General features: G+C 37.7%; 1 protein-coding gene across 19 annotated transcripts in view; it reads left to right on the forward strand.

Annotated features, from left to right (window-relative positions):
• ERC1 (ELKS/RAB6-interacting/CAST family member 1) overlaps positions 1-24,294 on the forward strand; it is a 415,918-nt gene that overhangs the window by 14,783 nt on the left and 376,841 nt on the right. For all 19 annotated transcript variants that reach the window (XR_014252746.1, XM_082422084.1, XM_082422087.1 and 16 more), the window contains exon 2: positions 21,485-22,309. Coding sequence is in view for 18 of the 19 variants with exons in the window: in XM_082422084.1 (XP_082278210.1) it covers positions 21,641-22,309 (669 nt within the window). In the remaining variant the exon portion in view is untranslated. The remainder of the gene's footprint in view (positions 1-21,484; positions 22,310-24,294) is intronic.

Consider the following 24,294-nt stretch of genomic DNA (forward strand, 5'->3'; position numbering starts at 1 on the left):
GAAGCAGGAGACTAAGGTGACTTCTAGACTTACAGATGGAGCAGGTAGGTTAGAAGCAGTGCTGCCTAATACAGTAGCCACTATATATAGGTATTTAAATTTAGACTGATTTAAATGAATTAAGATTTAAAATTTAGTTCTTCAGGTGCACTAGCCGTATTTCATGTACTCAGTAGCCAAATGGGACTCGTGGCGTCTGTATCGGATGGTGCAGGTATAGAACATTGTCATTGTCACAGAAAGTTTTGCTGCATAGCTCTGGTCTGCAATTTTTGGTACTGACTACCTCTTCCCAGAGAGGAAAGTCAAAATGATAGGTGGTATTCTCCAGTCTCCTAAGAACTCTGTCTCCACAATAACGTAGGGATTCTGTGAGTCAGAAACAGTTATCACCACCACCATCCAGTCATCATCAGATATGCAACACTTCCATGATCAGAGAAGGTTCTGTAGGACAGCACTGCCCTAGAGGGATGGTGATACCATTCATTGAGCTATTGATGGCTGTGGTGAGGGCAACAGGAATCTCTAGGAAGGGCACTGTCCAGTAGACATGTAGTATGAGCCACTCATGTAATGAAAATTTGAGTATCCACAATATAGAGTAAAAAGAAATGGTTAGATTTCATAATTTTATAATATATTTTATTTAACCCAGTGCATCCAAAATGTCATTTTCAACATGTTGAAACATGTCATTTAAAAAATTATTAATGAGCCATTTTACATTATTTCTTCATACTATTTAAAATCAGTTGTATACTTTTATAGCATATCTTAATTCAGATGCGAAGATTGTATCAGAAATACTTGATCTGTATTTAGAGTTCATAAAAATTTACAGTTGAAAAAATAGATTCACATATCCAACTTGTTTCAAACATGCGTAAAATTTTCCAGTAACTGAATTACCAGTTTTTACATTTAACTTTTAATTACAATAAAATAATATTAAAAATTCAGCTCCTCAGTCTCACTAGCACGTTTCAAGTACTCAACAGCCACATGTGGCTAGTGGCTACCATTGGACAGTGCAGCTCTGGAATAATCAGTTGCGTTCACTTGGTAGTTGGAAATTCAGGTCTGGAGCTCAGGTAAGAGGTGTAGGAATAGACAGGTAGATGGTGGGGACTGTGAGGAATGTGGAGATAAAAAAACAAGCTTGATTTAGGACAGCCCAATATTAAGTTCTCCGTGCTCCATTAAAAAAAGAAATCTGTCAATCTATCTGGTGAGAGTAAAATAGTAGATGAGAATGCAGCACATTGCAGTGGTTGAGAGTCTGAGTTTAGAGTCAGATGTGTGATTTTGGGCAACTTACTGAGCCTTTCTAAGCCTTAGTCTCCTCATCTAGAAATGGGATGATAAAATCTCTCTCCTGAAAGGTTTGCCAGAAGGGTTAAAGGAAGTATTCATGGAAAGTATTTACCATGAATAGTGCCATGTCTCCTCATTTCTTAGTTGCCATTTTTTGTGGAGTGTACCATCAATTTAATAATTTATTCTTTTTTTTAGGGAAAAAACCCTATTTTAATTTTACATGTTGTTATGAGCTGAATCCCAATTTCTGAAACCTTAATTTATGAAGAAAAGTATATCTTAAAATAGAAGAAATACACTTATTATTCATACTGATGACTGCTCATTATGGTCCACACGCTATGTTAAATGCCTTATACAATGATATAAAAGTTTTGTTTTTTTTTTAACGTGCAGTGTAGCATGGTATTTCTTTTGTAAAGTTTCACTTAAGTGGACTTTGTAATAGAAAAACTATTTTAATTCTGGAACCTTGAAATGTTTTATGGTCACATTCTTTTTCTCAGTTATTTTAGGAACTGGTGAATTCTGCTTGAATCGCTTTGGATACTTTTAAATTTATGATTTCATTGTATTCTGGGCTAAATCTATAGAATTTAAGAGTCTATAATTCTACATTTGGGTACAAACATGTAAGGGATTATGATGAAAAAAATCCCTTGGTAATTCATGGTATTCAGGGAAGCATGGTAACAAAGAGGAGAAAAATGGACTCTACTAGGTCAAAGAGGAAGGAATTGTGACTTTTTAAAAAAATAAATTTATCTATTTAATTTATTTATTTTTGGCTGCGTTGGGTCTTTGTTGATGCACGCGGGCTTTCACAGAAGTGCTGTGCTGGGCAGGTTTTTTGACACCAGGTCCAAAAGGAAGAAATGCTCACCTTAATTTACAGTGGCTTAAATATTGTTTCTTTTTAAACATTTTTTTTCTTTCCTTTTGGAAAATTTTGGCAACTGTTAAGAAGAAAGTAAACAGATTTTCTACCATTCTTTTTGCTATGCTTATATGTATACAGTTGATCCTTGAACCAGTGGGGCCTCTGATCCTCTCTGCAGTCGAAAATCTGTGTATAACTTACAGTTGGCCCTCCATGACAGGGATTCCTCCATGTCCGCAGATTTAGCCATCCATGTGTTGTGTAATATTGTAGTATTTACTGTTGAAAAAAAAATCCATATGTAAGTGGACCCGCGAGGTTTAAACCTGTGTTGTTCACGGGTCAACTGTATTTTCAAAATTGAGAGTATACTGTATGTCAAAATGTGTATCCACTTTCACTTACTGTATTATAAACATTTTTTATGTCAGACATTGGTTATAAATGTTTGTAGATGGCATGTTAAATCATGAAGATTTCACTTAAACATTTTGCAACTGAATGAGTACTAGTAAAGCTTGTATATCATAAGTCATAATGTAGCTGGTTTTCTCTACATTTTGGGTCATTTAAATAGATGGGTTTCCTGTTTTTGGAATTATTGGATCAAAATATATAATGTTTTTAAGACCCTTAACCATTTTCAAACTTGCTGCTTCCCAAATGCTCTTTTTTTTTTAAAGGATGAAAATAAACACTTTCGATACAAATGCTTTTAGTATTTTAAGGAAGAAAATAAAACATTGGGTACTTATAATTTTTCACTTAAACTTTTAAATTTATGAAATGCTTCAGACATTCAAAAAGATGGAATTGTCTAATTAAATATCTGTGTACTCACTACCTAGTTTAATAAATAATTATAGAGTTAAAAACTTTTTGCGTAGCTCTTGCTGATTATAAATGTCTTTACCAACAGTGATGTGACTGTTTACTCTTATCCAATAACACAGGTCTGTATCCAAGATACTTTGGGCCAGAATTCAGAATTTCTCGGATTTTAGAAAGGTGGTATGATGCATATACTATATATTATCTAACTTTCCAAGCAAGGTGGGGGGCACCCTCCAATTCCTTCATCAAACACATTGGTATTTCGGTATGAGTTCAGGTGTGATGTTGTCACCAAATTAGTTACAGAATTTTGGGGTTTTCAGAGATTTTTAGAATTGAGATAACGTGGTTGGGAACATTTGTGTCTATTCAGTGTATTTGTTCAGTTTAATCAGTCTGGTAGGATTTGTTGAATTGATCGTAATGTAGTATGAGATGTGGTATAAAATGGAAGACAATGTAACTACCATCCAAACAATTTAATATTTTAGGATTTTTAGAAATCAGATAGCAGTGAGGACTGGAGTCATTGGGGAAGGCTACACAACCTAGAACTAGGCTCTTTTGAACTAAGTAGCTCAGGTTGCTGATATAAGTAGAGAACAACCGTGATTAATAAATAACCTTGTGTTTGCTTTAAGTATCTGCTTGACGAGATATTTGTCATGGTGAGAACTTTGATAGACCTTACAATTGACTTGATTAAATGATTGATAACAATTAAAAACCACAGTTACCTTGATTGTAACTGAGTTACTCAAGCTTCTCACCCTTCCCTAAAAAAGAATGAAACGGCAGCTGTGGCAGGTGTGTCACGGCTGCTCCTTGCAGAGATGCTCTTTCTTGTTGGTATGGCGTCACAGCTGTGCTGCTTTAGCCTCACAGTTCTATACTTTTTGGTCTCCAGGAGAATCAGATTAAGATCATACAACCTGATATCTGGTGTTAGCAAAACTGATATGCCACATGCTGAGGGTGGAAGCAGAGACATCTGTGCTTCCTTTAACTTGTAGGGTTGTTTTTAACCTCCTAGTAAGGGGCCTAGCCCATTCATTACCATATTATAGTGTTGAATGGTTAAGGGGCTTACTGAAGCCCTTAGCTGTAGGGAGACTTTGTGTGTGAATAAAAGTAATACATGCTCACTGTTAAAACAATTGAAAAGAAAAAAAGAAGAACCTAGGGGCTTCCCTGGTGGCGCAGTGGTTGAGAATGTGCCTGCCAATGCAGGGGACGCGGGTTCGAGCCCTGGTCTGGGAAGATCCCACATGCCGCGGAGCAACTGGGCCCGTGAGCCACAACTACTGAGCCTGCGCGTCTGGAGCTTGTGCCCGGCAACAAGAGAGGCCGTGGCAGTGAAAGGCACGCGCACCGCGATGAAGAGTGGCCCCCGCTTGCCGCAACTGGAGAAAGCCCTTGTGCAGAAACGAAGACCCAACACAGCCAAAAATAAATAAATAAAAATAAGTAAATTTACAAAAATCACTCGCTTTAAAAAAAAAAGAAAAAAAAAGAAGTACCTATATATACGAGGGAAAAAGTAGCTCTATCTGACCTTTCAGAAATAGCTTCTTGCTATCCAAATCATTTCTGTGTGTTTGCCAACATATATGTCTATACTTTTGTCTACTGATAGGATTGTATTATACAGTTCTTCTGTAATTTGCTTTTTTTTCCCACTTCACAGTATGTCATAGATGTCTTTATAGAGATTGTCAGATATAGAGACTTACTTAAAATTTTTGTTCACAGCTGTATTCTATTTTATAGTGTGGAGATATGATAATTTATCTCACCAGTCTCTTGTTGGTGGAAATTTAAGTTCTCTTTTTTTTTTTAAATTTTATTTATTTATTTATTTATGGCTGTGTTGGGTCTTCGTTTCTGTGTGAGGGCTTTCTCTAGTTGCGGCAAGTGGGGGCCACTCTTCATCGCGGTGCGCAGGCCTCTCACTATCGTGGCCTCTCCCGTTGCGGAGCACAGGCTCCAGACGCGCAGGCTCAGCAATTGTGGCTCACGGGCTTAGTCGCTCCGCGGCATGTGGGATCTTCCCAGACCAGGGCTCGAACCTGTGTCCTCTGCATTGGCAGGCAGATTCTCAACCACTGCGCCACCAGGGAAGCCCAAGTTCTCTCTTTTTTGCTCGTACAAAATAATACAATAATTTAACATCATTGCACATATATCTTTAAACTTGTGAAATATGTCTCACAGAGAATAATTTTAAAAGTGAAACTTCTAGGTCAGAGGGTATACACATTTAAAATTTGATAGATTCTGCAAAATTGTACTTGAATTGGATTTAAAAATTTTGGTCTATTGTTAATCTTTTCATAGAGGACTTAAGATAGCAGCACCTTTCTTGTCCCTAGTGACATATTTAACCCTTTAACAAAATGAACAGAATCTTAAAAAATGTTGGGGGGTAGGAATAAATTAGGAGTTTGGGATTAACATATGCACACTACTGTATATAAAATAGATAACCAACAAGGACCTGCTGTATAGCATAGGGAACTCCACTCAGTATTTTGTAATAACCTATACAGGAAAAGAATCTGAAAAAGAATATATATGTGTGTATATATAAACTGCATCATTGTGCTGTACACCTGAAACTAACACAATATTGTAAATCAACTATACTTCAATAAAAAAAATGTTGAAATACAGCATTTTAAAATATTCAACTCATTTTCTGATAATCGATGCTAATTAGTACTAGTATAACCCATCACAGCTGGTTGGACTAGTAATTTTGAGATTTATGTCAGAATTTCATATAGAAAGCTTTAAATAGCTAATGGGTGACGTTTTGTATTTTCTAGTTCACCTTATAAATACCTGATAGCACATCTGTGTTGGCCTTTCCAGTTGTAATTAATTTGAAGTAGGTTACTATGTTGCTATTAAAGGATTTTCTGCTTTCCTTTGATTTATGAATATTTGGTGCTCCTTTGGAGACTCAGGTTGTAGAGAGCTATTATTATCCTTCTAATCTGTGAGGAAAGAGTGAGAGTTGCATGTTATGCTTGTAGCTATTTGTGGGAAGAGTGAGAGTGAAAGGCTAACATGCAGTCATTGTGTGGAAGTTTTTTTAAATTTTAGGCCCCTGGGTATACTCGAGGATTCTAAGTGGGTATATATGGGTGTCTGTGGGGTGGGACTGGCCTGGGGGCGGGAGCGGGTGTTCTCTCGCAGTACATAGGTTTTTGAACCAGTGCTTTTCTTGTAGGGAAAAATGATCCTGGAATTTTCTAGTATTCTTCCGTTTATGGTTTTCCTGACCTAGATGACAGGCTTTGTGGTGTGAGTATATAGTAGTGGCCAGGTCTGAACTCAGTTTTGTTGTTGCTGTTTTAAGAACTCATGGTGATACAGTAATGAATATGAGTAGTAGAATTTAAAATGTCAAGAAAAACCTTAGATCACAAAGAATTGACCTCTGCAGTTATACCTCTTCCACCTTCCATGTTTTTTCTGTTTTGTCTCAGCAGCATTTATTTCCCTAGTTCCTTTTGAGGCATTGAAGTGGATTATTCTCACTGTTACTGCTTCTTTATGGCCATCTGTATATTCTGGTTAAGGGATAGAAAAAGCACTTTTCTTCTAGCAGTTAAGATTGAAGTTTTTCAGAAGGAACTGTACTGAAGAACTAAGGGAGAAAAACTCAAAATCCACCCCCTTCCTGCCCCCATGTATAGAAGGGTTTTAAAGATAGGAGAAATCAGTTATTAAAAGCAATAAAAATTTAAAAAATTTTATAATTACAGAAACAGACTACCACTTTTTAAAAAATTCTAACTTAATGTTTAGTTGACATTTGCTTGACTGATAGATCTCATGGGGTATGTAGATTCATTTCCTTCCACTTTAACTCTGTCTCAGGTTGATGCTGGAGGATGGATGTTGTATAAAGATAATGTCTAAAATAGATTGGCTTTGATATCCTTGATGATCTGACCTTCCCTCTTCTTTTCTCCCCTCCCCTTCCTTCCACAAATCTATCCATCTATTTACAAACATGTACTTATTGAATGCATACTGTGTGCCAGGTATAGTAGTAAGGGCTGTGCATGATACAGTAATGAACAAGGGGGCGTGTGTGTATAAAAATCCTATTTTCATAGAGTATGGTGTAGTAAGAAATACAGACAACACGTAAAGAGGGTAATTGTAAATTGTAGTAAATCCTCGGAAGGGAACAAATGGAATTGTGTGTTCTCTGTAGTTCCAATTACTACTTGGTTCTGCAGTGAGTGTTGTTTACGTTATCATCATATTGTAAACTATTTATTGGCTTTCTGTCTTCAGAATTGATTTGTAGACAAAGAAAAGACAGTTATAGATCAGAGAATAAATGTCGCACACCTATACAATGTAAAAGTAGTGGTGTAGGTCATTAATGTGAGGTAGCTGGGTGTATTGGAACTCTCTATTCCTCATCATATACTGAGATGGTGGTGGGAGGTTAAGAGTTTAAATTTTATGGAGGAAAGTTAAGGTATATTAGTTAAAATTATGAAGATAACCATTAGAAAACTAAACTATAATTCAACAAAAATTGGGAAAAAAAGAGGGTTATGAACAAAATTCTTCACCTTTTATAGAGAGAGACTCAAGAAAATGTGTTTAAAGATTTAGATAAATCAAGAAGTAGATACGTATTCCTTAATTTAATATAAATTTATTGACTACCTTTTATGTGCCAGGCCCCATTCTAGGTGCTGCGGTGCAGCAGTGAACAGAAAAGGGAACAGTCGCTGTCCTCACGGAGCTTTCACTCTAGTGAAGGAGACTGACAGTAAACAGAGAAGTGAAGTAAATTGCGTATTATGGTAATAAATGTTATGAAAAAATAATTTAGAGTTATGGAGATTAAATTTAGTGATTAGGAGTTAAATAATTTAGAGTTATGGAGGTAACCACTAGAATTAAAAGCAGAATGGTTAAAAGTAGTTATCTCTAATGAGGAGAACTTAGTGGGGAGAGACTTTTACTTTTCATTGTTTGAATTTTTATTTCTACATGTATGTATCACTCATTTAATAGTAACATTTAATGTCATAGGTTAAATACGTTAATAACACGTAATACCAAAACGTGTACCAAAAAGTACACCAAATGACTCCAGATATGCTTGTGATTTTTTTAAGATTATTATTTAAATGAAAAGTCATATCATCAAGACCACAATAAAATAACACTTCATATTCACTAGGATGACTGTAATAAAAAAGACGTACAGTAACAAGTATTGGTGAGGATGTGGAGAAATTGGGCCCCTCATAGGTTGCTGCTACGAATGTGAAATGTTGCAGATGCTTTGGAAAACAGTTTGACATTTCTTAAAAAGTTAAAACAGAGTTTTTGTTTTTGTTTTTTTTTGGCCGCGCCTTGTGGCTTGCAGGATCTCAGTTCCCCAACCAGGGATTGAACCCCGGGCCAGGACAGTCAAAGTGCCAAATCCTAAACACTAGACCACAAGGGAATTCCCTAAACAGAGCTTTTATATTGCCCAAACAATTCCACTCTTAGGTGTATACCCAAGAGAGTTGCAGACTTTTGTCCACACAGAAACTTGTACACGAATGTTTGTAGTAGGATTATTCATAATATCAACAACTCAAATGTCCGTCAGCTGATGAATGGATAAGCAAAATGTAGAATATCTATACAGTGAGATACTATTCAGCATAAAACGGAATGAAGTACTGATACATGCTACAAAATAAAGGAACCATGAAAACATTACGCTAAATGAAAGAAACCAGACACAAAAGGCCTCATATTGTATTTATATGAAATGTCCAGAGTAGGATATTAGAATATGGAGCTCTTATCAAATGAAAAATAACCCTCTGACCTCATGTTCCCCCACCCTCAATTTGAGAATGTCTATCAAAATGAGCTGCTGTTACTGATGATGATAATGTGTCATATCCCTTAAATATGTTGGGTTGAGAAAATAAAATCATCAGTAGATTGGAAAGAGGCAAGACTGTATAGGCAAGGAGACTGTTTTCGGAGATTGTTGTGATAGTACTAGCCACACAGGATGAGTCAGTAGAGATAGAAAGGAAATATATTAGAAAGATAAGCTTGATGGTGCACAGTGATTGATTAGTTAATGGGAAGCTGAATAGAGGAGTGAAAAGGGGGAGTCAAAATAAATTCTATCAAAATAGGGAACATAGGAGGAGAGGAGCATATTTAGGGAAAATATATGTTCAGTTAGAGCTGTTGAGTTGCCTATGGGAAATCTTGGCAGATATGTAGAGTAAGTAGTTGATCATGTAAGTCTGCAGCCCAAGGGAGAAGCCAGAGTTGGGAATATTGAGATAACCTAAATTAAAATAAGTACCTACTTAAAATAGGTAATAATTGAAACTAGTTGAAACAGTGGCTGTGGATGAGATTGCCCAGGAACATGTTTGAGGACAGCGCTCCAAGGCATACACCAGTGTTTTATCCATATTTTTAAAATTGAAGTATAGTTGATTTACATTGTTTTGTTAATTTCCATTATGGTTTATCATAGGATATAGAATACAGTTCTCTGTGCTATACAGTAGGACCTTGTTGTTTATGCATTCCATATATAAAAGCCTACATCTGCTAATCCCAACCTCCCATTCCATCCCTCCCCCAACCCCCTCCGCCTTGGCAACCACCAGTGTGTACTCTATGTCCATGATTCTGTTTCTGTTTCATTATATAGGTTCATTTGTGTCTTATTTTAGATTCCACATATAAGTGATATCATATGCATATACTAGTGTTTTAAAGGTAGGCGGAGGAAGAGGAGCCAATAAAATGTAGTAGAAAAGAATTGTCTTGGAGAGATAGTAGGAGTAGCAGAAGAGTATTAGACCCAGGTAAGAGTTTCAGGATAGAAGTGTTCAGTAGCGGGACTTCCCTGGTGGCGCAGTGGTTGAGAGTCCGCCTGCCATTGCAGGGGACACAGGTTTGAGCCCTGGTCCGGGAGGATCCCACATGCCACAGAGCAACTAGGCCCGTGCGCCACAACTGCTGAGCCTGCGCTCTAGAGCCTGCGAGCCACAGCTGCTGAGCCCACGCGCCACAACTACTGAAGCCCAAGCACCTGGAGCTCGTGCTCCGCACTGGGAGAGGCCACCACAGTGAGAAGCCTGGGCACCGTGGTGAAGAGTGGCCCCTGCTCACCGCAACTAGAGAAAGCCCGCATACGAACGAAGACCCAACGCAGCCAAAAATAAATAAACAAACAAATAAATAAATTTATTAAAAAAATAAAAAGAAGTGTTCAGTAGCATCAAATGCAGTAGAAGTGAAGAGAATCCATTGAATTTGGCTATAAGGAAACCATTCTGGCTTTATTCTAGAAGTGGGAGTGGGAGTTTTTAGTACCTAGAGCCTTATCTGTACCATTTCTGTTGGATATCTTTACACTACCCTTCCCAAAATTGGTTTATTGTTTTGTCCTGATTATGAAAATAGTATGTCTTCATAGAAAAAAAATTTATGGCTTGGAGAGGAAGTGAGATCATCACCTCCAAATCTTACTACCCAGAATCGTGTATCCTGCTGTAACATTAAAAAAACAAACTCAGGTGGAATCTGTGTGTATAACTTTTTCTTTTTTCTGCTTGGTTTGACAATAGATCACAAATACTTTTCTCTGTTGTTAAGTATAGAGCCACATCATCATTTGTAATGACATGGTGTATTTTCTAGGTCTCCTGTAACAAATTACCACAAACTTGGTGGCATAAAACAATAGACATTTATTCTCTCATAATTCTGGAGGCTAGAAGTCCAAAATCAGTGTAGGCAGCGCCTTGCTCCCTCTCAAGCCTCTAAAGAGGATCCCTCGTTGCCTCTTCCTGGCTTCTGGTGGCTCCTGGCAATCCTTGGTGTTCCTTAGCTTGTAACTGCATCACTCCAATCTCAGCCTCCCTTCTTGCATGGTCTTCTTATTGTGCATCTCTGTGACTGAATCTCTCTCTTTCCTCATAGAAAGACACCAGCTGGATTTAGAACCTAACATAATCCAGTATAAACTCATCTTAACTTGGTTACATCTGCAAAGACTTGATTTCCAAATAAGGTTACATTCTGGGGTTTCTAGTGGACGTGAATTTTGGGGGGATGCTATTCAACTCATTATAGATAGTAACCCATTTTATAGTTGTGCCTTAACTTACGCAGCCAGTGCCCCATTGTTGGACATTTAGATCGTAACTTTGCACTATTGTGACCATAATGGGGGCAGGGATAATGCATGTAGTAGAACCGAGGTGATTCAGCTGGACACCTTTTGGTACCCCCTTGCCCCATCTTAACTGTGAACGGACACGTGCAGCAGCCCTGGCCTGAGAAAGACATGGTTGCTGAGGGCCTATTAGGAAGGAGTGTTTGGGTTGCCATCAGATAAGCCACTAAGCCTTGCTGGGTGAAAACTGAGGCTGGGTGCCGTTTAGGGTAGTGGAGGAGGGAGAGATGAGACCATTTGTGCTCCTGAGACCAGCGGCAGCTCTGGTTTCTTCCAGTAACCTTCCTCTTCTCTGATCCCCTCAAGAACAGAGGCCCATCAGAATCCTGGAGAAGCTGCTTCCCGTCCCTGTGTGCAGAAGTGACTGCAGGGTTGGGGGTGGACTGCGGCAGCCGTGGAGGTGTGCGTTCAGGTCTCCTTTCGTGGGAGCCCCACTGCCTCACTTTCTCCACTGTATCGCCTCTGCACTTCTGTCACAAATGAGTTGTCTATAGATGTATGGGTCTATAATTACTTTTTAAATTATAAAAGTAATTCATATTCATGTTAAAACCTCAATCAGTGCAGAAAAGAAAAATGTGAAAACCCATTTTTCCTCACGAATTCTTGTATCCTTTTTATAAATTTAAAAATGTATGGTACTGGCACAAAAACAGAAGTATAGATCAGTGGAACAGGATAGAAAGCCCAGAGATAAACCCACACACATATGGTCACCTTATCTTTGATAAAGGAGGCAAGAATATACAATGGAGAAAAGACAGCCTCTTCAATAAGTGGTGCTGGGAAAACTGGACAGCTACATAGAGAATGAAGTTAGAACACTCCCTAACACGATACACAAAAATAAACCCAAAGTGGATTAAAGACCTAAATGTAAGGCCAGACATTATAAAACTCTTAGAGGAAAACATAGGCAGAACACTCTATGACATAAATCACAGCAAGATCCTTTTTGACCTACCTCCTAGAGAAATGGAAATAAAAAGAAAAATAAACAAATGGGACCTAATGAAACTTAAAAGCTTTTGCGCCGCAAAGGAAATGATAAAAAAGATGAAAAGGCAACCCTCAGAATGGGAGAAAATATTTGCAAACGAAGCAACTGACAAGGGATTAATCTCCAAAATATACAAGCAGCTCATGCAACTCAATATCAAAAAAAGAACCTAATCCAAAAATGGGCAGAAGACCTAAACAGACATTTCTCCAAAGAAGATATACAGATTGCCAACAAATACATGAAAGGATGCTCAACATCACTAATCATTAGAGAAATGCAAATCAAAACCACAGTGAGGTATCACCTCACACCGGTCAGAATGGCCATCATCAAAAAATCTACAAACAGTAAATGCTGGAGAGGGTGTGGAGAAAAGGGAACCCTCTTGCACTGTTGGTGGGAATGTAAAGTGATACAGCCACTATGGAGAACAGTATGGAGGTTCCTTAAAAAACTAAAAATAGAACTACCATATGACCCAGCAATCCCACTACTGGGCATATACCCTGAGAAAACCATAATTCAAAAAGAGTCATGTACCACAATGTTCATTGCAGCACTATTTACAATAGCCAGGATATGGAAGCAACCTAAGTGTCCATCGACAGTTGAATGGATAAAGAAGATGTGGCCCATATATACAATGGAATATTAGCCATAAAAAGAAACGAAATTGAGTTATTTTTAGTGAGGTGGATGGACCTAGAGTCTGTCATACAGAGTGAAGTAAGTCAGAAAGAGAAAAACAAATACCGTATGCTAACATATATATATGGAATCTAAAAAAAAAAAAAAAAAGGTTCTGATGACCCTAGGGGCAGGACAGGAATAAAGACACTGATGTAGAGAATGGACTTGAGGACATGGGGAGTGGGAAGGGTAAGCTGGGACGAAGTGAGAGAGTAACATTGACGTATATACACTACCAAATGTAAAATGGATGGCTAGTGGGAAGCAGCTGCATAGCACAGGGAGATCAACTTGGTGCTTTGCAACCACCTAGAGGGGTGGAATAGGGAGGGTGGGAGGGAGACACAAGAGGGAGGGGATATGGGGATATATGTATACATATAGCTAATTCACCTTGTTATACAGCAGGAACTAACACAACATTGTAAAGCAATTATACTCCAATAAAGATGTTAAAAAAAATGTATCTTGTATCTCTTTTCTTATCACTACTTGCAGACTTAACCTTATTCTTTTTAATAGCTGCACAGTATTCCCGTAATTATATAGACTATTACCAGAGTCTTGTTATTTCAAAGAAGTCTGCAGTTTATTTTTACTCAGTTTTCCCACTTGTGTGAAAATATGTGTAAGATAAATTCCTAGACATGCAATGACTAACATTTATTGAAAACCTACCAGGAACCAGATATTTTATACTCACTCACTGATTTGATCTTTTTAGCTATCCTTTGAGGAAGATGATATGCCCATTTCATAGATGATACTGAGACTCTGTGAGATTTATTAATTTGTTGAAAGCTACAATGTTTAAGTAGTGGAGCTGAACCAGCCCAAGCCTTCCCTTCTAGTTGCTACACAACTAAGCCTCAGGAGCACAATAAGAATTACTTCACAGGGGGCTTCTTAGGGTGAAATGTAAATATTTAAGGTCTATGCATTGCATTTTGTTTTGCACATTTTTACACTTACCCTGTAGAAAAGATTTCAGGTTACATTTTTGGTTTCACACTTGAGCAGAGTGTTACTAATATGCTTTAATACAGAGGGCAGCAGTGTTAATTAAGGAGGAAAATATAAAAACTACCATGTCCATGTATCCTGAGCACTGTTGCTTCATGATTTGGAATTGTATTTTTAACTTTTGCCATTCCACTTCATTTGGGTAAGTTTGAAAAAAGTGACTTCATTGTTTTAAAAATTAACCTATCTTTTTGAATGTTGACTGTCTTGTATATCTTAGAAAAAAATCTTTGCTTATAGGTGTATGTCACCAGAACTGAATTCTTTTTAGTTTTCTTGACTTTCTTTTCTGAGAAACAGTTGTGCCTTCTCTTGATAGGGAGCCCCAGTATTTTAAGGCTTTCATGCTGTTTTAGAGTTAAGAATACTTCTTTGGTGAACTTGAAGAGCTCTAAAAATTGTAAATTTTTTATGGGAATATGGAAGTAGGAATTGATGGTGGAACTATGTTGTTAATAAACACCAAATTTAAGATACACCAGATTTCTGGTAATGTTCTTATCAGAATTAGATTTTAGGAACTTTTTAAAAAACTTAAATCTGAGCAGACTTGCAGAGATTTCAATGTTGTGCTGGTTTTTTAGGTATTTTTTAAAACTCAAAATATAGGATAAAACAACTCATTTTAGGTAGTTGATAAGTCTCTTGCTATAATATTAACTTGACAAGAGATTTTTCAGTATTGAGAACAGATACATACACATAGGCACGATATTTTCTGCATGATTGCTGTGTTTGTGTGTGTGTGTATGAATAAAAAAATTTTCTTAGAAGATGAGGGGTATTAGTCTGTTCTTGTTGAGCTTATGCTGTTTTCCTGGAATTAAGATTTGGGTACAGAATTCCCTATTCTTATTCATGCAAGAAGAACAATTTATTTATTTTTTTAAATATTTATTATTTATTTATTTTATTTTTATGGCTGCTTCTTGTCTTAGTTGTGGCACGCAGGATCTTTGTTGAGGCATGCGGGATCTTTCATTGCAGCTCGGGGGCTCTTCATTGCTGTGCGCAGCCTTCTCTCTAGTTGTGTGTGGGTTTTCTCTCTAGTTGCAGCATGCGGGCTCCAGAGCGCGTGGGCTCTGTAGTTTGCGACACATGGGCTCTCTAGTTGAGGCGGGCAAGCTCAGTAGTTGTGGCGGGTGGGATTAGTTGCCCTGTGGCATGTGGGATCTTAGTTCGCCGACCAGGGATCGAACCCGCGTCCCCTGCATTGAAAGGCGGATTCTTTACCACTGGACCACCAGGGAAGTCCCAACAATTTATTTTTTAAAAATTGAAATCTTGACTATTCAGTAAGTTTCTTTATGATTTTCAGGACATGATACTAGAGGACAAAACTACATAGCAATAAATATAGAGAAGGAGGTTGTCAGTTTATGGAATTTGGTTAAAATTTAAAAATAAAGTTTATTAACATGAAGGAAATGTTCAAAAGGCTTTCATTATATTTGTCTTAATTGCATTTAGTTTCAGGTCCTATAAACTAATTTCAAGATTACTGCCACCTTCTGAATGTATAAGAACTATCTTAATGAATTTTACTAGTATTTAGGTTAACTTGTGGAGTCAGCAAACACTTTTGCATACTTGATTTGTATTAGGCACTGTACTAGGTTTTGGAGATAAGGCATTCCTTTGCCTTTAAGGAAGTAGTTAATTAAAACATAGTAAGTAGATTATTTTAAAAGCCCCTGATTCCATAAGCGGGGCACCTAAATTAGACTGAGGGATTTAATGGTTTGTGTAGGATTGTGACTATTATACTTAGTTTGGAAGAATGAGTAGTAAGTAGTTAGCCAGTTGATGGGGAAGAGGAAGGTCATGGAAGCAAGAGAGAGCATGGTATTTCAGGAAATTGCAGGTACTTGACCTTGGTTGGCACATGGAAAAGGAGAGTGGTTAAGAAGTAACCTGTCTAGAGAGGTAGGCAGGGCCCAAATCAAGAAAATTTTTATATGCAGTGCCAAGGAATTTGGATTCTCATTTTGGGATGCCATCAAAGGAAGTATGTAGATGTGTGCGATTATATCATATTTAAATTTTAGAGCAGTGGGTCTTAATCTTTTCTTTGGTCCAGCATCCCTGTACACTCTTATAAATTATGAATGTCTAAATAGCTTTTGTTTATGTAGGCTATACTGTTTACCATATTAGAAAGTAAAACTGAGAAATTTTTAGAACGTAAGAGTACACAAGTACACATTCCATTAGCTGTCATTGGGATAATCCCACATGTCATGTAGCCTTTGGAAAACACTGCTATATATTTGTGAGAATGTACAGTGAAAAAGCAAATAATGTCATAATATTATGAAAATAGTTGTGCTCTCTTGGACCTCCTGAAGGGTTCTGTTCGGACCCCTCTGTGTCACTTTGTGGGACTTGGGGGTAACAGGGATTCTGACTCACTTGGATAATTGTTGTATTAGAAGATCATTCTGGCAATGGTGTTGAGAATTGTTTAGAACCTATAAAAAGAAACACATTTTAAATTGTGATCCAGTACGCACATGTGTATTCATATGCACACTTGAAACAAAAGTTTCAGGAAACAGTGCTGTGTTAGTTACCTCTTGTTGTATAAAGAGTTATCGCAAAGCTTATTGGATTAAAACAACAGACATTAACTCACAGTTTTTATGAAGAGCCTAGCTGGGTGGTCTGGCTTAAAGTATTTCATGAGGTTGCAGTCAAGATATCAGCTGAGTCTGCAGTTCTGAAGGCTTGGCTGGAGTGGCAGGATCCCTTTGCAAGCCGTCTCACATGGCTGTTGGCAGGAGGCCTTAGTTCCTCATTGCATGGTGCTCTCTGTAGGGTAGCTCGAGTACCCTTACAGCATGTAGCTAACTCCCCCACGACGAGTGATCCAAGAGAGTGACCAAGACAGAAGCCCCAGTGTCTTTATGAGTTAGTCTTGGCAGTGATACATCATCAGAAGCAAATCCTTTAGGTCTAGTACACATTCAAAGGGAGAGGAATTTTGCTTCCCCTCTTGAAGGGAGGAGTACCAAAGAATTTATTCAGGTATCTTAAAACTACCACAAATACTTGTCGGGAGAGTGAGTCCTCCATGGGTCTCTTCTTTCCTGCATGCCCTGAATGCGAGGGCCTGACTGCTCTTAACCTGGGCCGTTTCTCAGGATTGTGTTTGCAGCGAGCCCCCTTGAGGGATGAGGTAACGTCTCCCACTGGGGGAGACCAGGCTTACTTACTGCTTACTGTAAAAGTGGTGGATTCCCTAAACTCAGCGTTCCTCTGCAAATCCACTGCATGTGTAGCATCTGTCTGGGCCCCCTTGTGTCACCTTGTGGGACTTGGGGGTAACAGGATGCTCATACTGCTGGCTGTGCTGTGAGTAATAAAGTTCTTTGTCTCTGACTCAGGAGACTCATGTGTTCTGTCTGATAAGTAGAAGGAGAAGGTTTGAAGTAACCACAACAGATACTAGATAGGGAGCTAACAAAATATTGGATAGGAAGCAAACTAAGGGACTCGTAGGACTCTGGGGCCAACACTATGGGCTCAAACTGAACAGCTGCATGATTTTTTCCAGCAGCAGTCGGGACTCCAGGTAGGTAATCGGTGAAGGTGTTTCTTTTGGATTAATCAAGGGCAGGGGAGTTTGGAATGTGAAATTATTTTCTTTAAACTTTTGTGGTATAATTTATGTACAATAAACTGAACATATTTAAAGTCTGTAGTTTGATGAGTTTTGACCTGTATACGCCTGGGAAGCCTCACCCCAGTCAAGATAGTGAACATTTTCATCACTCCAAAAATTTCCTCCTACCCCTTCATGATCCATGCATCCCTCAGCCCCAGCCCCAGGCACATACTGATGTACTTTCTGTCATAATGGAGTCCTTCTAGAATTTTATATAAATGGAATCATATGGCTTAACTTTTTTTTTTTGGTCAGAATTCTTTTTTGTTAGCTGTTTAAAGTGCAAGAATTATTATCTGGTGGTGGTGGATCTGGCAGATTTTTAAAAGAAATTAAACATTTTTAAACCCAGTCTTTCCTGAAGCTCATATTAGAAAGCCAGAATGAGGGCTTTAGACAGAGCTGGTGAATTCTCTTCTCTTGTTGTAGAAATGAATATAGTTCTGATAGCAACAAAAGACTCCACATGCAAATGCCATTTTGGGTCTGAAAGTGGCTTGAACATTAGAGTGCACCCGCTAATGTTGAAAACTTGATGTGGATTTTTGTTGCTAGATCTTAGCCTATTTAATAGTGTGGCTTAGTTACTTGACTACAGGGAAATAGAGTTTTGCACAAAAGCACAGTTGGGAATTTTTTTCTTGACTGTGGCACTTTAAAGTTCTGATGGCATGATTCCTGAGACTCTGAATTATTATTCTTTATTTTGTTAGTTTTCCTTATTTTGTTCTTTTTGCCCACCATCTTTTAAAAAAGACTTTCTCCTTAATAGAAAGATAAATGTGATTATTTAAGCATTACACCATGGAAAACCTAAGGTGTGCCTTAAAGTTTAGGTTTAGAGTCCTAGATTAGCAGGATACCCTGCCTTAAAACTGGAGGCCTTTAATATCCTACGGACAATTGAGGTGTTAACATCAGCAGATGATGGTGGATAAGCATAGTAGTTAAGGGTTTCCAGGGCTCTGGAATTAGGGCACCTACCTCTTAATAGCTAAGTCACTTAACACCTATAGGCCTAACTTTCTTCGTCTGTAAAGTGGAGATAACGACAATGCCTGTGTTGTAGGGGGCTTATAAATATCAGATTAAATCTTATAAAATTCTTAGCACAGTGCCTGACATATGGTAAACACTATATGTTAGCTTCTGTTATCATTCAAGGGATTCTGGGTAATGAATAGCTCTCTTATTTTAAGCAATATTCAGATTACGTAACAAAAAGAAAAACCTTTGCATCCCTCTTTGGTCTTGAAATAGAATTCACTTGAACAGTAGTATGTCACCTACCTTACAGTCCAGATTAATCATGAAAAGGAATGTTTACTTTCTGAGCTAGGTTAGTCCTGGGAAGGAATTTCCTAACATTACTAGCAGAATATTGCAATATCTGAACTTGGTGTACTATTGCTATTTCTGAGACGGAAGGCTCAGACTCTGTGTTTTTGCTGTCCTGCTTGTTGTTACCTTAGGTCTATCTTTACTGGATCTCTAGAGACGAGACTGCCAGTATATTCATATTTCTGAAGATCTTTAACTTGTTTGAGTTTGGTTCAAATATTTAGACCCTTTAAAATCTTTTGACCATGTGATTTACTTGGATTGCATTCTCAATTGCATATTAAAATATTATTTAATATGTTGAAATCTGTTTCTTGACCTAAGCCAATTCTTTGGTAGAATGATATTAGGAAATCATAGAGATCTAGTTTAGATCTGTATTGATTTAGGTTTGAGAAGAGTGTAGAAAGTAGATAACTATGATATGTGTTTTTAAAATTTGTCTTAATTACTATACTTGTAGAATATGAACATATTTTCCTATTAAAAAATTCAAGCATTTGACTATTGTGAGTCTAAAGCTTTACAAGTGAAGCTAAAGCCTCCACAAACATTTCCCCCCAACCTTAGAAGGCAAATTACCTTCCCCTCTAACCACTGCTGTTTCAAATTGGGCATTTCTCATGTAGGAATTCTTTATGTATTTTGTATACAAATCTTTATACATACGTTAGATATTTTTTCACCAAGGGTTTGGTTTTTCTTTTAATTTTTGGTGTATTTTGTCATTTTGACATAATTGAATATTAGTCATTTTTCTTTGTTTTTTTGCCTTTTGTTTCTTATTTAAGAAGCCCTACCTTAACTCAAGTTCACAAGGATATTCACCTAAGTTTTCTTCTAGTACTTTTAAAAAAATTATTTATTATTTTTGGCTGCGTTGGGTCGTCTTTGCTGCGCACGGGCTTTCTCTAGTTGTGGCGAGCGGGGGCTACTCTTTGTTGCGGTGCGCGGGCTTCTCATTGCAGTGGTTTCTCTTGTTGCGGAGCACGGGCTCTAGGCACACGGGCTCAGTAGTTGTGGCTTGCGGGCTCTAGACTGCAGGCTCAATAGTTGTGGCGCACGGGCTTAGTTGCTCCGCAGCATGTGGGACCTTCCTGGACCAGGGATCGAACCTGTGTCCCCTGCATTGACAGGCCGATTCTTACTTAACCACTGTGCCACCAGGGAAGTCCCTCTTCTAGTACTTTTAATAGTTTTAAAATTTGTATCTTTAATAGGTACATAGAATTTATTTCTGGGTACTGTGTGAAGTAGGGATGTAACTTATTTTTTTCCAAGAGCACCAGTTGTTCAAACTCCATTTATAGAATGATTTGTCCTTTCCTCACTGTTTTGAAATGTTACTTTTAGCATATACTAAATTCACATATATAATTTAGAGCCTATTCTTGGCCATTTCTGTACAGTTTTAATCACTATAGCTTTAAAAGGCTCTGAGTCCTTATAAGAAGTCCTAGGGGTCAGATGTGGTTTTGGAGTCCAGGTTTTTTCCCCATAATGCCCAGTGGCGTTATGCAGTATCCTGTAATCATACACATTGTTTTCCCAGTGACGTGTACGAATAATCACACTAGGTGAGATACGTATAAACAATAAGTGACCTCATATCAAATCATGCCAGGTTTTGCCACTAAATGAGTTAAAAAGAAAAAAAAACCTTATTTTCAGAGTTTTAAAACATTTTTGCATTGCAAATAAAGGATCATGAACCTATAATGTGTCTTGCTATTTAGGGGACATCTTCCTTTGTTCCTCTGTTTCAGATTGTTTTGGTTATTGTTGTACCTTTACTCCTCCATTTGAATTTTGGAGTCAGCTTGTTGGGTTCTGTGAGGGATCCTGTAGAGATTTTCAGTGGCATGTGGAGTAGTTGGGGAAGAACTGACACCTTTACAATGTTTGTCTTCTCATCCGTGAACATGGATAACTTTCCTTTTGTTCAGGGGTGTTTTGTAGTTTTATCAAAAATTCTCGCACATTTTTGTTATATTTATATAGCAAAGTGTCTTTATGGTTTTGTTGCTATTGTGAATGGGATTTTTTTAAAATTGCATTTTCTAGTTGTTATTACTAGTGTACAGAAAAGTACTGATATGTATATATTGATCTGTGCCTAAGCAGTTTGTTGAGTTCTGTTATTGGTTCTAGTACTTGTCAGCTGATGATCTTGGATTTTCCAGTTAGAAAAATCATATATTCAAACACTGAGTTTTATCTTTTTCTTGCCAATCTTTATACCTCTTATCTCTTTTTCTTTTCCCTTTGCTTGGTATGGTTTCAGTATGCAGTTTTGAGACATGTTGAGTGTTTTTACAATGATGTTTACTGAGAAATAAGTTATGCTGTAGACAGGGACAGGAGCAAATAGATGATCAAAGGGGAGGTCTTGCTCAAGGGGGGCAATGAAGAGTGTCTGAGAGGGGAAGTGTTTCTTATTGGAGGAGTTAATGTGTGATCTTTTCATTACAGATATGGTGTAAGCTATTTCTTCAAGATTGGACAGCTGAGGACCTGGTATTTCTGATTAGCCTTCAGCCGACTTATAGCCATAGAGAAACCTCACAGAGTTCCGTATCTTGTTTTCTGCTTTACACCTTTCCTGGCACCTGAATTCATCTTGCAACCATGTATGGAAGTGCTCGCTCAGTTGGGAAGGTGGAACCAAGCAACCAGAGCCCTGGGCGATCACCTCGGCTTCCACGTTCCCCTCGCTTGGGTCATCGTCGAACCAATAGCACAGGAGGGAGTTCTGGAAGCAGTGTCGGAGGTGGCAGTGGGAAAACCCTTTCAATGGAGAATATCCAGTCCTTAAATGCTGCCTATGCCACTTCTGGCCCTATGTACCTAAGTGACCATGAAAATGTGGGTTCAGAAACACCTAAAAGCACCATGACACTTGGCCGTTCTGGAGGACGTCTGCCTTATGGTGTGAGGATGACTGCTATGGGCAGTAGCCCCAATATAGCTAGCAGTGGGGTTGCTAGCGACACCATAGCATTTGGAGAGCATCACCTCCCTCCTGTGAGCATGGCATCCACCGTTCCTCACTCTCTTCGTCAAGCAAGAGATAACACAATCATGGATCTGCAGACACAGCTGAAGGAAGTATTAAGGGAAAATGATCTCTTGCGAAAGGATGTGGAAGTAAAGGAGAGCAAATTAAGTTCTTCAATGAATAGCATCAAGACCTTCTGGAGCCCAGAGCTGAAGAAAGAACGAGCCCTGAGAAAAGATGAAGCTTCCAAAATCACTGTTTGGAAGGAACAGTATAGAGTTGTGCAGGAGGAAAACCAGGTTAGTTATATATATATGTTTGCCTTTCTGTATTCTGTATGTATGAAACAATTCATGTACATAAATGAAATGAGCCATTCTTTCTCTTTTCTTTCTTAGGTTTTTCCCTTCTTGGTTCATTTATTTTCCTTCTTCCTGTTTTTCTTAGTATTTTGTGCTCTCCATTTCTTCGCCTTTTCCAGATTGGTCCTGTGCTTTAATTTGTTTCTGGCTGCCATGTCTGCTTGCTCACAATTCTTGCTTGTTTCTTTTCCCTAGCTTCTCTTTCTCTTCCTCTCTTTTCTTTCAGCATATATTATCTTTTTTCACTTCTTATGAGAATGTAATTTTGCCACATGCTCTAAGATCCATTATCAAAATTATTCAGGCTATGTAACTTAAGTGTGGGGTATAGCATTAAGATTTACCATAGTAAATGTTAAAAAAGTCAATCTTAAAAAAAAAACCTATCACAAGGCAAATCAATATGTTGACAGTACAGAACGGAAATTAATTTTAAAAAGTTAACATTGATGATGTACATATTTATTAAGTACCAACAATGAGTAGCAGTTCTTTCTCTTGACATTTAGGAAAGTTTAACTTAAGGATCCTTTTTAGAAAAAATTCTTTAATTCTTCACATTTGAGGATTTAAGGTGGAAGAAAGGCAACTTGCTGTGATTGGTTATATATAAAATATAAATTAAATTTTGGTAGAAGTTGAATGTTAAATTGAGGTTATTGAATTTATCATTGAATTAGCTAGCCTTCAGTGTACCTTTTTGATATGCCTATCACCAAGACGGTTTTAATTATCCAGCAACCTGGAAATTTCCAGTCCACTTTAACGAGGAAAAAAAATTATTGGCTTACTTCTTTATTTTCAAATAATTCAGGCAGCTAATTATGCCTATACTTTAAAAGCTGTGTGGATAAAAAGCAGTGACAATAACCTTTCTAATTATCAAGCTACATTCAAAGGCAAATATTTGAATCTTCTGAAAAGACTATGGTGGGAACTCAGCACTTTAGTCCAGTGGAAGTGAAACAGTCCACAGGGCTCTGATGCCAAAAAAACCATATGCGCTGAAGGAGGGTGAACAATGCCTTATCGAGATTCCGCCCCCTGCCCTAATTACACACCAGTGCTGGCAGGAGTGTATTCTTCCTGCACCCACTATAATTACCACACAATCCTAAAATTGTATAACTTTGGTCCAAAAAATGAAGGGTGCAATTTTAAAGTAAAGAGACACTGCAATGAGACACAGAGAACTGAAAATGCTAATTAATAGATTATAGTGAGCCGGCAGTGGGCCCTAATTGAACTCTGCATTCATTACACCCTCCGTAGCCCTCAGAGGTTGGACGTTTTCCATTTTACAGAGAAGATTGGTTTAATAGGATTTACAGTAATTAAACAAATTTCCCCATTTCAGTTTGAGATTGGGGATTTAGACACATTCTAAATGTTTGATCTGATTGGACCACAGAGATCTTGGTCTAGAGTCCTAGCACATGAAAAAACACATTTGCTTAGAATTGCCTAATGTGTATGGTTCATTATTAGGAAGTCCTTTTAGAAGATTGTTTCAAAAATAAATATCCAGCTGTTTTTATGTTTTGTACTCCTTTTGTTACTGAACTTTCAAGTACTGGTGGTTGGAGAAATGGAACAATATATGTTTTAACAGGAAAAGCCTTTTCTTTTTCTTTTTTTAAATTGAGAATGAGGAAGGCTTTTGGTGTGTTTACTTGATGAAGAATAAAAGTCCAGCTGTGAGCTTGGTTGAATTGCAAAGCTAAGGCTTTGGATGATTTATATTTTTCAATTTTATTCTAACCAGCATCTAATAAAGATACTGTCATACTTCTTTTTGGTTATTATGCCTTGTAATATTCCTGTATGTTTAGTTGGAAGCTTATTTTTAAAATAATTATTTTAAACCACTTTCATTGGAATTTTGTGTGATCACAGTACATTTAAAAAAATATTATAGTATG

The sequence above is a fragment of the Balaenoptera physalus genome, assembly GCF_965194825.1.
Source record: "Balaenoptera physalus genome assembly, chromosome: 13".
NCBI lineage: Eukaryota > Metazoa > Chordata > Mammalia > Artiodactyla > Balaenopteridae > Balaenoptera > Balaenoptera physalus.